At 54.1% G+C, this 14,464-nt stretch overlaps 1 protein-coding gene across 1 annotated transcript; it reads right to left on the reverse strand.

Moving 5' to 3' along the window:
* Positions 1 to 33: 33 nt before the first annotated feature.
* On the reverse strand, positions 34 to 13,598 carry ALOX12B (arachidonate 12-lipoxygenase, 12R type). Its single transcript, XM_056115024.1, has 15 exons — positions 13,452 to 13,598; positions 12,129 to 12,333; positions 6,575 to 6,656; positions 6,388 to 6,474; positions 6,162 to 6,284; positions 5,828 to 5,931; positions 5,301 to 5,473; positions 4,962 to 5,105; positions 4,000 to 4,203; positions 3,502 to 3,588; positions 3,101 to 3,270; positions 2,562 to 2,683; positions 780 to 880; positions 380 to 550; positions 34 to 213 (listed from the first exon to the last, which is right to left on the reverse strand). The coding sequence occupies exons 1-15, from the start codon at positions 13,596 to 13,598 to the stop codon at positions 34 to 36; spliced, it is 2,100 nt and encodes a 699-aa protein (XP_055970999.1).
* Between the last annotated feature and the right edge of the window lie 866 nt (positions 13,599 to 14,464).

Below are 14,464 nucleotides of genomic sequence, written 5' to 3' on the forward strand. Positions count from 1 at the left end.
TGGGGATTTGGGGGGTTAAGTGTGGGGGGGGCGCTAAATGGAGATGCTGTTCTCAATGAGCACTGGGTCCAGATAGTAGTAGGGGATGGGCAGGCACTTGTTGCGCTGGCGGATGTTCTGGGAGATGAGCGTCAGGCGCTGGCGGAGGGTCTCCATGCTCCTCCGCGGAACCTCCTCCACGAAGTGGATGTCTGGGAAGTGGCCCAGCGGCCTCTGTGGGCCAACACAGCAGCTGGCACCGAGTGGCGGCCAGCCGGCCCTCTGCCCTCCCCTAGAGCAGCCTGGCTGGCCACCCTTGGCACCTCCTTCCTGTTACTGGCTCCCAGCCCCCAGCAAGCTCCCCCACCCTGACACCTGTACCCTGAGGGTTCCCCAGCACCTTGTCGTCGGGCTCACGGCTGAGCGTCCAGAGCACCAGCAGGATGATGCATGTGGTCTTCACGTCAGGCAGAGTGTCCATAAACGTCTCTAGTGTGGTCAGCCCCTTGGCCTGCATTGGTGGGTTCCGCATGGAAGACGGGAAATTGGGCATCCATGAGGTGTATTCTAGCTGCAGGGGAAACGGAGGGTTTGGAGTCAGACAGCACCCCAGGTCTAACTTTGTCACTTGCAACTGTGATGGTAGCTAGGCCTGGAGTTGAGACCAATGGTGGAGCTGGACTGGGAGTACGGGGTGGGGGTGGGGTGGGGGCATGGGGGGTGATACTGGGTTTGAGATGGGGGCTGGAACGAAGTCTCCTCAGGCCAGATGCTGGGGCAGGACTGGAAAGCACTGGTACCTGCCCTGTGTTGACAGCTGCATGCTTGGCAGAGCAGGTGTAGATGACAATGGTGATGTAGCGGATCAGCTCAGGCACCGTCCGCAAGCAGGTGGGGAAACCTGAGGGGGGCGGGAAGGCCAGGCAGCATCAGTCCTGCCCTGGGCCTAGCACAGCCCCCCCCACACACACACCCTCTATCCCAGTGGCCACCTCCTACCCCTCATCCTGCCTATCTGGCCCCCCAGTGGGTACACCCTAACTCATACTCAACCCAGCTCAATTGGTCTTGGCCAGGAGTCCTCTGAGGCTCCTCCAGGCACCTGCCTGAGCATGGAGGGACCTGAAACCTCTGCTCCAACTCCCTGACGGAGCCTCTCTGCTCCCAGGTCTCGGGGCAGTGGGGAAAGGCCCACCCTTTCTATAAGAATGTACACGCCAGTTGGCTCTATGTCACACACAGTCCAGCGGTTCCTTTTTCTTTCCTGTGGCCACACTGAGCAACCAGTCTTGTTGCCATGGTGACCCCGGGTTTCAAACTTTCCTCCACCTCCCGAAATTGCTTGCCCTCTAAGCTGTTAACTCCCGCCCCAAGGCAAAAGCCCAAAGCCTGGGCTTCATCCAACCCCCACACCAAACCCCAACTAGTCACCAAAGACTGATGTGTCTCCCACCCTGATATCTCTGGAATTAATGTCATTTCCACAGGCCCCCTCTACTCAGGTCCCTGTCCCCTCCCTCTTAGACATCACAGCAGATTCCCAAATGCTCTCCCTACTGGAGCCACCTAATTGTCCACAGAGACGTCACATCAGCTTGTCACTTCTTCTGGTGCTGAGTGACTCCAAACAACCTGACCAGTCTGAGCAAACCACCCTTGCTTGAGCGTTGGCCTTAACCCTGCCAGAATCCTGAGCCAGGACAGGGCCTGTCAGCAGCAAAAGAACTCACTGTGCTGCTCCAGCTCTCACACCTTCCCATGGGGAGCTCTCCAGCTCACCTCTCTCTCATGCTCACCCTCATACCCTACAGATCTTACCTAGAGTCTAGCCAAAGTATTAGGCTTCAACTGGATCTTAGCTGTCTGCTACCCACCTCCACTCTCTGCCTACCACTTCTGGCCCCTTGTGACCCCACTCAGGTATCCCCCAAACTAGGCCAACACTGCTAGAGTAGAACTGCCACCTTCCTTGGGCAGACCACCCCAGGGGCTTGAGGGAAGCTCTTTACCATCATGTTGCTCTGGCCTCCCCAGTCACTAAATATTTGCTGAGTTAATGAACACCCAAGTGGAATGTCCCTCAACCCCGGCACAGCCTCCCTCAGTCTCAGCACCAACATCCCTCTCCTGGTTGAGCTCACAGCCACAAATGTTTGTTTCTTGGGTAGGGAATGTCGCCCCTTCAAGTCTGACATCCCAAGAGATAGTCAGGGATCAAAAGACTGCCATGCTCACAAAGTCCCCTGCTCCAGGCTCAGGAGGCCCATCAGAATCCCAGCTCTAGGTCACAGAGATGCTCAGATCGTGGAGGACATGCTGAGGACCAGGCCAGGTTCAAGCCCTGGCCTCTCATGTTTCCTCCGCAACATTAAGACTGACCCATGTTTGAGCCCCAGCATCTCGTGGTCCCCCCACACCACCAAGGCTGACTGCTGAGCCCCCAGCTGTGAGGGGCTTTCCCCAGAAGGAAACCCTAGGACAGTGGCTTTCCTCCACTTCACCGGGAGACAGGCTCCAGTGCCCCTGGACTGGCCCACCCCATCCCCAGTCCCTTGTGAGTGCCTCGAGGCCTAATGTCATACCTGAGCTCTCCCGTCCCAGCAGGCACTCCTTGAATATCTCCTGCACCCAAGACTGCAGTTCCGAGTCAGCCTCCACGGCTGCATCACACGGGTAATAGTAGGTGATGATCTCAGTCACATACCTAAGTAGGGGACAGAACATCCCTATGAACCCTCCCCAACCCTGCTTTTTCCACTTCTCCCAGAAGACCGTGGCCATAGCTCACCCAGATCAGCATCAGGCCTGCGTGTGGGCAAGAAGTATGGGCAAAAGTGGCCGGTGGCCTGGCAAGGTCAGATTAGGGAGTACTCCCCCAAAGTACTCCCTGATTAGGGCCAGGGGGTCTCCCTGGGCAGCTCAGATTCCAGAAAGGGTCAGGCTGATGGAGAAGGGCTAGAGCCAAAGCATCACAGGGCCCAGAGATGCTCAGATGTGCTCAGAGACCCTCAGATGTGAACCCCTGTGGCAGACACCCAGCCCGGGTCTCTGAAGCTCCCATCCCATCCTCAGTATCTCAAGGTGTCCGCCCAAGTGCCACCCGCTGCTGCCCCAATCTCACCTCTCCAGGGCATCCCACACTGCCAGGCAGTCGTCGCGGTAATAATATTCTGGCAGGTCCTGAACCCCGCGCTCCACAAAGTCATTGGGGAGGTAGAGGCTGTCGTAGGTGATCTCTGACAGAGCCCGAACCATCACCTCAGCGAAGCCCTCCAGGCCCAGGGACATGCCCTTCAGGGAGGAAGCAAACCCTGGGTCCACAGTCCCTGCGAGTTCCCTTGAGGAAGGCTGCATCCCCCTCAAGACCCAGAACTCCTCACCCTCCACATAGTGAGACCAGCTCCGCCACTGCCCTTGTAGATATGACTCCCTCCCCTAATGACTCCTTTCCCCACACCCGTCCTGAGGCAAGTGGGAAGTTCTGGTCTCAATCTAAAGGCAAAGGTCAAAAGGAAGTCTTACCCTGGCAGAGAGCCCCCCCTCATTGAGTAGGAGGGCCCGCCCAATGCTGTTGATTTGAATGGTATATCTCGTGTGAGGGATGAGGAGCTGTGGAGAGAAAGCAGAGAGCAAGAGGAAGAGATCGACGTTAGCAGGGCAAAAGCATGCATACAGGGAGTAGGGCGCCCTGAACGCAGCCTGATCACCATCTTTACATGGCCACCAGAGGAGTACCCCTGGGCCATCCCTGGCTCTGCATAGCCTTCTCAGCCCCTTACACTGGACTGGGTCTGCTGAGAATCACCAAGAGTGGCCCTGAGGCCTTTGAATACCACTTGAGAGGCCCCACAACAAACACAAAATAAATTGAAATTAGTTCCCAAAGAACCTCAGCATCCCTGTTTTGAAAACAACCCTCACATTAGGAAACCCTCCTCCCCTGTGCCCTCTGCTGTGAGTCCTCTGCTGCCTCCCCATGGGTAACAAGAGCCCATGAGGGCTGGAGGACCCATCACATACCTTGTAGAGGGGGTGGCACATGGGAAGCTGCCTCAGGACAGCTAGACAAAAGGCCTCAGCCATGAGGTGGGTCTCCAGCAGGTGGGAGATGGCCTCATGGCAGTAGAACTCCGCATAGCGCACCCATGTCTTGGCCAGCAGCCAGTCCCACTCAGAGTCACTGGGCAGGAAAATGGGGCAATCAGGTCCTGGGGTCTGACTTAGCTGGGATAGAAGAAAAGGGAGTATTAGATGAGGACAGAAAAACCAACACAAATACCCTGATTTGCAGGAAGCAGAGGGGAGTCTAAGGAAACTGCACCCCTAAATCCTGCCCCTCGGTTCTCTATGCTCTTCCTAGTTTGGATTTGACCCTGGAGGATATCTGGAACTGAAGCACCTTAATTTCTTTTTCTGTCAAACCTTGGGTCTTCTCAAGGCAGTGTGATGAACCAGTACTGGGAGCATGGCCTGGTCACCACAGAGGTTGATTTACCAAATGGTTGGATGAACAGAGTCATCCAAGCAAACACCCATCTGGCCCCTACCGTGCGTAGACACACACTGGACACAGGGGTATAGACCAGTGCACTACTGGGTACTCAGGATCCTGCACAGCAAAGGCACAGTGGTGGCAGTCCACAGGTGTGTACACCGAAGGACACACAGGGCTCAACCCAAGGGTCACACGCCTGGCCACATGCCAGGCTCGGGCCACCCACACAGACAGAAGTGTCTGTAAACATGGGAACATTACCAGAAGCAACCATGTGGACATGCATACCTATCCACAGATATGCATGCACACTCCTCCAGGCCACTGACTCCTACAGATACATCAATCTCACACGCACACACAAGCTGACCTGGTGACCTCTCAGAGACACACCTGGCCCCACATTCACCCATTTACATGCATTCATGTATGCACACAGGCCCATGAACAGAGCTCACACAGGGGCCAAGGCCAGCACCCCAGGCACCTGGATGGCGATGGGCATCAATTTCCCTTCTGAGCCAAAGTGCAGCAGGCAGAGGGGGGCACAGTGGTGCTGTTTCTGACCGCTGAGCTCCACGGTGGGGATGCCTTCCAGGATCCGGTAGTCGGCCAGGTAAATGTTCCCCTTCTGGAAGGGAGCTGGCGTGAGTAGGCACCAAATAGGAGCACCAGCATCCCAAACCGTGACTGCAGAGTTCCCTAGCCCCCTCCTCATACAAGTGGCCCTGCGGGTGGGGGGAGTGCAGAGGTGGGGGAAAAAGGGGGGTTCGCGGGGGTGGGGAGGCAAGAAGGCAGTGGAGGTCTCCGCAAGTGAAAGCCTCACCTCTAGCTCTGCTTGCAGGCACGTCCCCTCACCCAGTAAAGGGCCCACCATGTCATCTGTCACGGGGAACTTGTCTGGGATCCGGGTGCAGCGGCGGAGCAAGCCCGGGTTGATGCCATTGAGGTACTGGTAGCCAAAAAAGCTGTCCTCTGCCCAGTGCTCGGCCACGTACTCTAGCGGGACAGGGCGGGAGCGTCAGCACAGGAGCCGGCCCCCTCGGAATTAGAGACGCAGAGGCCTGAGTCTGGGGGCGGAGAACGACAACGGGCGCCCCAGAACCCGAAAGAAAGGCCAGCCCCCTTCCACCCACCACCCCCAAATCCCCCCCAGCCTCCCCCCACCCCCAGCGGCTGGTCCCCAGGGGTGCCGAGGCCCAGGGCACGTTTCCCCGGGAGCCCGCCAGGGGGCACCGCGCCTGAGCGCGAGTCCTGCGGGGCCGCGGCTCGGGCGTCCGTCTGTCTGGGCGTCCTCCCGCCAGCGGTCACCCGGCTCCCACACCTTCGATTAGGGGGACCCCCACCCCGTACCGGAGATGACCGTCTTAGTGGCAGGGAAAATTTTCTTAATGTCCTTCAGCCTCTTCCACGACTGCTTCTTGTCTATCAGGCCGCGCACTTTAAAGGCCAAGGACCTAGGGTGCGGGATTGCGGCGCTGGTGAGACTGTCCCGGGCCCCCGCGCGCCCCACCAGGCCCCACCAGGTCCTCCAGGGGCTGCCCGGCTTTCTAGTCCTCTCCTCTGGCTGTCGCCTCCTAAGCCTGTATTTCTAGCATCCCCAAGTTTCCCGGCCGTTTCCACCTCGGCATCTCCCGCCCCCACCCCACCCCCACCCCCACCCTGCTCCCCGGCTCCCATCACCCACATGGGCCCCAGCCGGAAGAAGAACGAGGCTGTCTTGATGAAGGAGAAGCGGAGGTTCGAGTTCAGGAACTTGGTGGCCTTAATGTTGATGAGAATCGGAAACCCCGGGATGTAGCCGTTCCACCTGTGGGAGGGAGTGCAGGGCTGGGCATCTGTGCAGAGGGCGGCCGCGGGGCAGACCCCTGGTGTTGGCCATGGTAGGGTCCCCAGAGCAGCCGCGTCCTTACTCAGGCCGGTTGGGGTTTCTCCGGACTGGAGGCCGGTAACTCGGGATGTGCACATAGTTGGGTAGGCCAGGAACGAAGACCCTCCAGCTGCAGAGAGATGTTGAGACGATGAGTCCTGGTGTCCACCAGCCATCCAGGAGCCATCGCTAGCCCCTGACTGCCCGCAACCCTCATGTCCCTCCCTCACTGGTATAAGTCCTGCTTGGCTCTGATCTCCTCCTGACGATGCTCCTGAAGGATCGGGAGTGTGTCCTCTGCCGGCGTCTTTCCTGCAGGGAGACCAGAGGAACTTCAAGATCTGATGCCTGGTCCCCTACCTACCTGTCCTGACCCACACAGGGATCCAGATTCAGCCTCTGCCTACAACAGCAGCTCTGGGGGACCCACAGCCAAGGATGGGGATTGCTTACTCTGGTAGAGGGAGAGGGTGTCTTCTCCCATGATCAGATAAAAAGATCATGGGCCACCCTTGGCACCCTCACTCTATCTAAGGTGAGCACTACAACTCATGGGTTTCCCTGATATAGGCCCACCAGAAGCATTAATCACTAACAGGTGCTTAGCACTTAGGGATCAGATGCCTTCTAACCACTAGTAACCTTTATTTATTTATTTATTTATTTATTTTGACCTTTTGGGTCACACCCAGCAATGCTCAGGAATCACTCCTGGCAGTACTCGGGGAACCATATAGGATGCCGGGGATCAAACCCAGTTCGGCTGCAGGGCAGGTCAGTGCAGGGCAAACGTCCTCCCCGCTGTACTATCGCTCCAGCCCCAACACTAGTAACCTTTTTAGGACAATCTTATGAGGCCAGTGACTATTATTCAAACCCACAATCTGGTCTCCACATTTCCAAGAAACAAAAGCTATAGAAATGAATTGTTGGGGGCCACACCCAGCGATGCTCAGGGGTTCCTCCTGGTTCTGGGCCCACAAACTACTCCTGATGGTGCTCAGGGAAACATATAGGATGCTGGGGATAGAACCCAGATCAGCTGTGTGCAAGGCAAGCACCTTACCAACTGTATCATCTCTTCAGCCCCAGAAATCAAGTTTTGTGTGTTATTTTTTAACAAGGTATGCAAAATTCCTTGGTTGGCAAAACCTGCTCTAGGGGCCAAAGAGATGGCTTAGAGGGTAAGGTACTTGCCTTGCACATGACTGATCCAGGTTTGATAGCTAGCTAGAAGTTTCCCCCAAATCCCTCCAGAAGTGATCCCTGAGTACAGAGCCATCAGTAAGCCCTGAGCACAGCCAGGTATATATATGGGGGTTAGGAGGACAGCTGTTCTCAATTTAATGTAGTAAATCCAGTCTTCACTAGGTATAACTAATCATAGTTTTTGCTACAGAAGCATTAATATATTTAATTCAGGGGTACCTTAGTAGTATATCAAATAATATATGTTGCGTGCATATAGAGAAAATACAGATATCTAAAGATACACATGCGTGTACCAACACATTATACAGCTACCTATGTACACACCGACATGCCGGCATGTATTCACATATATCTGTTGAAGCAATCAAAAGGACATTACTACTGGTTGATCCATTACTTAGGAAATCAGAGGTTCCCACCACCTTCCAAATCCTTGGAATGTCCACACTGTCCACCTGTAACCTTGAGAGAATGCTTTGTTGTTAAGACCATCTAACTTCCCCCAGTTACAGCCTCTATTTCAACTTGATATTCTGGTGGTGTGAACTTTTATTATGCCAAGGCCACCCAGGACCAGTCTTATAAGTAATTTCTCTTGCTTCCTAAAGCACAGCCCTACAAATCTGGAATGCTCTGTCCCTTTTCTTGGTCTCTCTCCTTCCCTTCTGTGTAACGGGGACCAATTCATGAACCAGTGATTTTATATACATACATACATACATACATACATACACACATGTGTATATGAATATTTCTACATATACATTTCATTTACACAAACATGTATGTGCATCTTCTAAATAAAATCTGAATTTTGAAGGCCTATGGCCTTACAGTTTCAGCTAAAAGACTCTATCCTCTCACTCGTCTTATAAGGAGAAGCAGTGGTCTGAACCCAGGCAGTCTGTTTCTGTCCACTCATCCAGCATCTGCCAAAAGTTAAACCTTTTAAAAATGTCTCAGAGATGGGGCCAGAGAAACAGGACACTTGCCTTACATGCAGCCGACCTAGGTTCAATCCTCAGCATCCCAAGGTCCCCTAAGCATGGAGAGCATCACTGGGTGTAGCCCAAGAAAAATATATATAAATAAATAAAATTTCTCAAAGAGAAGCTAGAGTGATAATACAGTGAGTAGGGTGTTTGCCTTGCACACGGCCGACCCGGGTTCAATTCCCAGCACCTCATATGGTCCCCTGAGCACTGCCAGGAGTAATTCCTGAGTGCAAAGCCAGAAGTAACCCCTGAGCATCGCCAGGTGTGACCCAAAATGAAAAAAAAAAATTTCTCAGAGAGAGTATCTTGTTGGACTTTTCATAAGCTCTATGAAGTAGTTCGTGTTTATAAATGAGAATGCTGAGGCTTGGGAGAATGTTTGTTGGGTGATGGGGTGATATGACTCTGTGCTCAAGAGTTACCATCTCTATATCATTTCATACCACAGAGACTGGCCACATTCAAAAGAACAAAAGCAACCATTGTTGATGTGGATGTGGCGAGAAAGGGACACTCCTTCACTGCTGGTGGGAATGCCTACTGGTTCAGCCCTTTTGGAAAACAGTATGGACAATTCTCAAAAGATTAGAAATTGAGCTCCCATTTGACCCAGCAATACCACTCCTGGGAATATATCCCAGAGAGGCAAAAAAGTATAGTCGGAGTGACATCTGCACTTGTTTGTTCATTGCAGCACTGTTTACAATAGCTAGAATCTGGAAAAAACCTGAGTGCCCGAGAACAGATGACTGGTTAAAGAAACTTTGGTACATTTACACAATGGAGTACTATGTAGCTGTTATAAAAGACAAAGTCATGAAATTTACATACAAGTGGTACTACATGGAAAGTATCATGCTAAGCGAAATGAGTCAGAAAGAAAGGGACAGACATAGAAAGATTGCATTCATCTGGGGAACATAAAGTAACAAAATAGGAGACTAACACCCAAGAATAGCTGAGATAAGTACCAGGAGGTTTACTCCATGGCTTGGAGGCCAGCCGCACATGCTAGGGGGAAAAGGCAGCTCAGATAGAGAAGGGAGCACCAAATAAAGAGTGTTGGGAGGATCCTCCCAGCATGGGAGATGCATGCTGAAAGTAGACTATAGAGCGAACACGATTGCCACTCAATGCTTTTTTTGCAAACCACAGCACCCAAAAGGAGAGAGAACAAAAGGGAATGCCCTGCCACAGAGGCAGGGTGGGATGGGGGGATGGGGGTGGGAGGGATACTGGAATCCATGGTGGTGGAAAATGGACACTGGTGGAGGGATGAGTATTTGATCATTGTATAATAGAAACCCAAGCACAAAAATTTGTAAGTCTACAACTGTACCTCATGGTGTTTCACTAATAAAATTTTTTTTTAAAAAAAGTGTTATCAGGGGCTGGAGATATAGTACAGTGGTTAGAGTGGGAAAAAAAAAGAGTTACCATCTCTAGTGGTGCTCAGGGGCCCATATGTAGTGCCAGGGATTTGACCCAGGGCAGGCAAGCACCTTAGCCCCTGTACCATCTCTCTGGCCCTCTTGGAAGCATGTGGAACTATAACCTGATGTTCTGCTGAGATCAAAATTCAGGTCTCTTGGGGGCCAGAGACATAAGGCACTAGCCTTGCACCTGGTCAACCCTGGTTCAGTTCCTGAAACTACTACATACAGTCCCCCAGAACTCCATCAGAAGCAATCTCTGAGCACAGAGTCAGGAGTAAGACCTGAGTACAGCTGGGTGTGACCCAATCACAAAAACAAAATAAATACCCCAGGCCTTTCTCTAGTGTCCTGGGGGCCAGTCCTGTTGGACATGCACCCAACTGCTGAAGTGCCACTGTTTTCCTCCCAGGCACCCTTCACCAAATCCCTCCCCTTCAATTGCCTCAACTCCTACCCTCCAGGCGAATTCTGCTTCTAGGCTCCAGGGGCCCCAGTGCCCCAGCCCCCCAGTTCATCCCCAGGGTGGAGATGTTCACTCCTTAAAGGTCCAGCTAGTGACTCAAGTCTCCCTGCCCTAGTATTGTGTGGCAGCTGCCCCACCCAACCTCATTTCTGCCGGGACACCTTATGTCACCTTTCCTGTCACCTGTTTCCATGCCACTCAGACCTACAACCATGGAAAGAAACTTCCCCAAGGAGACGCTCCCAGGTCCCCACCAGGCCTGCCTCCCTCCACCTGTGCTTCCCTTCCCCAGCTCAGGTCCTGTCCCTACTTTCGGGAAAGGCCTTTGCTGCATGGAAATGAGGGACAGAGAGAGGTGGTCATCCATGAGGAGGAAGGGGACACCAGGCCCTCTCAGCTTTTCCTCCTCTCCTTTCCTTGAGGCAAATAACAGAGGCTCAGAAGATGTAGTCAGGGAAAATTAGGAAAGGAAGGCCAGAGAGATACTTAAAGCACTTGCTTTGCAAGCAACCACCCCAGGTTCAACCCCCAGCATCTTATATGGTGCCCGAAGCACCGCCAGGAGTGATTCCTGAGATAAGGGCCAGGAGTAAACCCTGAGCACAGTCAGGTATGGCCCATAAGTCAAAAAAAGGAAACAAAAACAAAAACCACTGGACAGCCTTCCAGTGTCCAGACCGTTGTCATGTAGTACAAAGCTGACCCAGGCCTCCGACCAGGAGTGTGGCCAAGAGGGTGTCTGACGTGTGGGTTCTTCCTCTCTCATCAGAGCCACCAAGGGCCAGCGAAAGGCAGCTCTGGCAGTCCCTGGCAGGCCCAACAGACTGTGTGTCTGTGTGGTAATGGGGCGTCCTACTTGAGTATCATGAAACCTAACTGAGAGTGGGGGCAGGGGAAGGGTACATCTTTTAAAGTAGCAGTATATACTATTAGAGGAGTGAAGTGTTCTGGGCCGGAGAGAATTATAGTGGGTAGGGTGCTTGCCTTGCACGAGGTCGACCTGGGTTTGATCCCTGGCACCCCATACGGTCCTCAGAGCACCACCAGGAGCAATTCCTGAGTGGAGTAACCCCTGAGCATTGACAAGTGTGGCCCAAATCCCTCCTTGAAAAAAAGGGAAATGAGGTGTCCTTGTGGGGGTGTCAGGGGCCCTGTAGAACAATGGGACACCCCTTCAACCTGAAGAACACTCATTTGGAAACCAGGGCATCCAGAGAACATGAATGCCACCCAGAACTGCTGTGTAGGCAGAGTGAGAGAACAAGGCAGCAGCAGTGGGAGTAGGGGACAGCGGTGGGCAGCCCATTGGAGCCACGGGCAGGCCACGGAAACCACCCTGCCAACACAGCAGCCTGTCTCTCTGGAGTAACAGCGAATGCTGTGGCATCAATGGTGCATCCTATCAGAGCTAATTCAGAAACAAAGGGTCTCTGTAGAGGGGTTGGGCATCCTGTAGGAGTGAGGGGGGCTGCGGGCAGCTTGTCTGCCGCAGGAGCCCGGATCCTCCCCTTGGTAGTCCTCTCTGTTCCCCAATGTGCATCCCCAAACTGGGCAGTGACTGAGCAAAGTGTCCAAGTGTCGGGAACTCCTGAGAGTCCCTGTGGGTTGGGATCCTGAAGTGGCCCTACCAGGAAGGCAGGACAGGAGTGCAGGGACTAATGACTAGGTAGGGGCTTGCCTGTGGCCTCCCGGAGTGCCAGCGTCTCATAGCCGTCCATCCACTGGTAGGCGGGAAAGTGGTAGATGCGGCCATTGGGTGCACAGATCTGCACGTAGTTGCAGTACCACGAGTTCTTGGGAAAGAAGGAGTAGCGCTCCTTGTGCAGGCGGATGATGATGAGCTCCCCCAGATCCTGCTGGCACTGGACGGTGTACTCATCCACCTAGACAGGGCACGGGGCCAGCTGAGCAGGCAGGACTTGCTACCGGCTCCCCCCCGCCTCCCACCAGCCCTGGTCTCTCTCCCAGCCCTTCCTTAGGTTGGGAGATGTTCCCCCCACACACACATATACACCACCAGCAGCTCCAGGGGCAGAACAGGAGCCCAATGTCTCCCACTCTCATTCCTGGCTCCTAAGGTCCCATCCTCTCCTTCCCCAGTAAGCTGAGGCTGCAGCGGCCATGCAGGCCCTCATAGACAAAGGGCCTCCCATACCTCTGGGACATGTGGCACAGCCCTTTTCCTGCCTTGTGTCCAGAGAGATGAATAGATAGAGTAACCTATTAAGGTTGCACAGAAGTTGGTGACTGTGTCTGAGGCACGGCATCTGAGGATACAGACCCTGTCTTGCCTCACAGGACACAAAAGTCCTCCCTGGGTAGACTTGGACTGGTACTGTTTTAAGTAAGAGAATTCACCACGTATTTAAGATCGTTCCAATTGCAAGAATGAGTAAGTATGGAAGAGGATTGAAGGATATCAGAGAGAGGGAAGAAAGGGAAGAGAGGAAGTGACAAAAGAACAGAAGAGACTGGTGGGAAAGGGACAAGAAAGGAACAAAGTAAGGAGTTGGGAATTGAGGAATGGGGTGAGTGATGACAATGGATGAGGGAGAAAGAATGAAGTGAGATGAAGAGGGTGGGAGAGTTGATAAAGAAAGAAAAGGGATGCGAGTCACAAACCCGGGAGGAAGAAAGATGGGGGGAGAAGGTTAGGGGGCAGGAGTAGGGGTACCCAGAATCGCCCTAGGAGCCTCGCTGCTCTCAGCCCCTTTCGGATCGCCCACCCTCCCCTGCTCCCCCCTCCGCACACACTTACACGTGAGCATGCACATACTCACACACATACAGTTTGCGTATGTACCACAGATACATCTGCCATGAGCCCAAGCATGCCATAAACATAATACACACATATGCATGTACCATTCACACCCCTACACAATATTCACACACCCCACACAAATACACAACTTACACATGCATGCACACATACACACACACTACGTGCTGGGTGCACAAGCGTACACACAAGCGCACACACACGCACACGCACACTTACCGCCCCAGTGGCAAAGTCCCTTCCAAAGTGGTTAAGCAGTTGCTTGTGGCTCTGTCCTTGGGTGCCCACGATGGTCAGTGAGATGGAGTCCATCGTTCCTGACATGAAGTCGGTACCTGTGGCCACCTTGACTTTGTAGGTGGCCATGGCTGCTCTTCAGAAGGAAGATGAGAGGACTCAATCGCCCAAACCGGGGAGGGCCGCGCAGAGGCCCCGGCCAGGCAGAAGAAACCAGCCACAGCGGGAGTGGAAGGGCCGGCCTCCGAGCTGGAGAGGCCCGACGCGGTGAGTGGCCCCGCGGGGCGGCAGGGCCGGTGGCTGCTGTGCCGGAGAGGCCTGGCGGGCAGGCGGGGCAGCGGCGAGCGCGGAGAGAGCTGGCGGCGGGCGCAGGCGGGCGCGCCTCTGACTGGGCGGGTGGCTGAAGGAGCCTGCAGGGTGGGGAAGCCAGTCCGGCCTGAGCCAGGGCCCCAGGGAAGTTGGGGGAGGGGGCCCAGGGCAGGGCCCCAGATCTTTATCAGCCTAATAAACTCCTTCCTTCTGCCCGCCCCCATGGGCTGCAGTGCCAGCACCCCTACTATGCAGGCCCGTGGCAGCAGCTTCCCTGCTCTTCTGGGGCGCCAGTCGCAGGGGACCCGGCCGGCTGGCCACTGCCATATTTCCCTGGGACACAGGACTGGGCAGGGCCGCAGCAGGAAGGAGCCACCCTATGGTTCTGACCCAGGGTCCAGAGCCCCTGCCGGGAGGAACAAACGCTGGTGCTGGATGTCTCAGGGACCCTGGGAAGCAGGGGCTGCAGGGAGAGGGCAGGGAACATCTCCTGCCTGCCTCTGGGACCCCAAGAAGGATTAGGGCTGATCATGGAAGTAGATGACTGTTGTGGTGCCTATAAACAAAGATCAAGAATGGCTGGGTAATTTGTGGATTAATTATGACATTGAATTTTGCTCAGCAATTAAAAAACCAAAAAAGAACAAACGATGAGTAATTGAGTCTTACAACAATTACATTGAGTG

This window comes from Sorex fumeus, unplaced genomic scaffold, assembly GCF_029834395.1.
Source record: "Sorex fumeus unplaced genomic scaffold, SorFum_2.1 ptg000028l, whole genome shotgun sequence".
In the NCBI taxonomy this organism is placed as follows: domain Eukaryota; kingdom Metazoa; phylum Chordata; class Mammalia; order Eulipotyphla; family Soricidae; genus Sorex; species Sorex fumeus.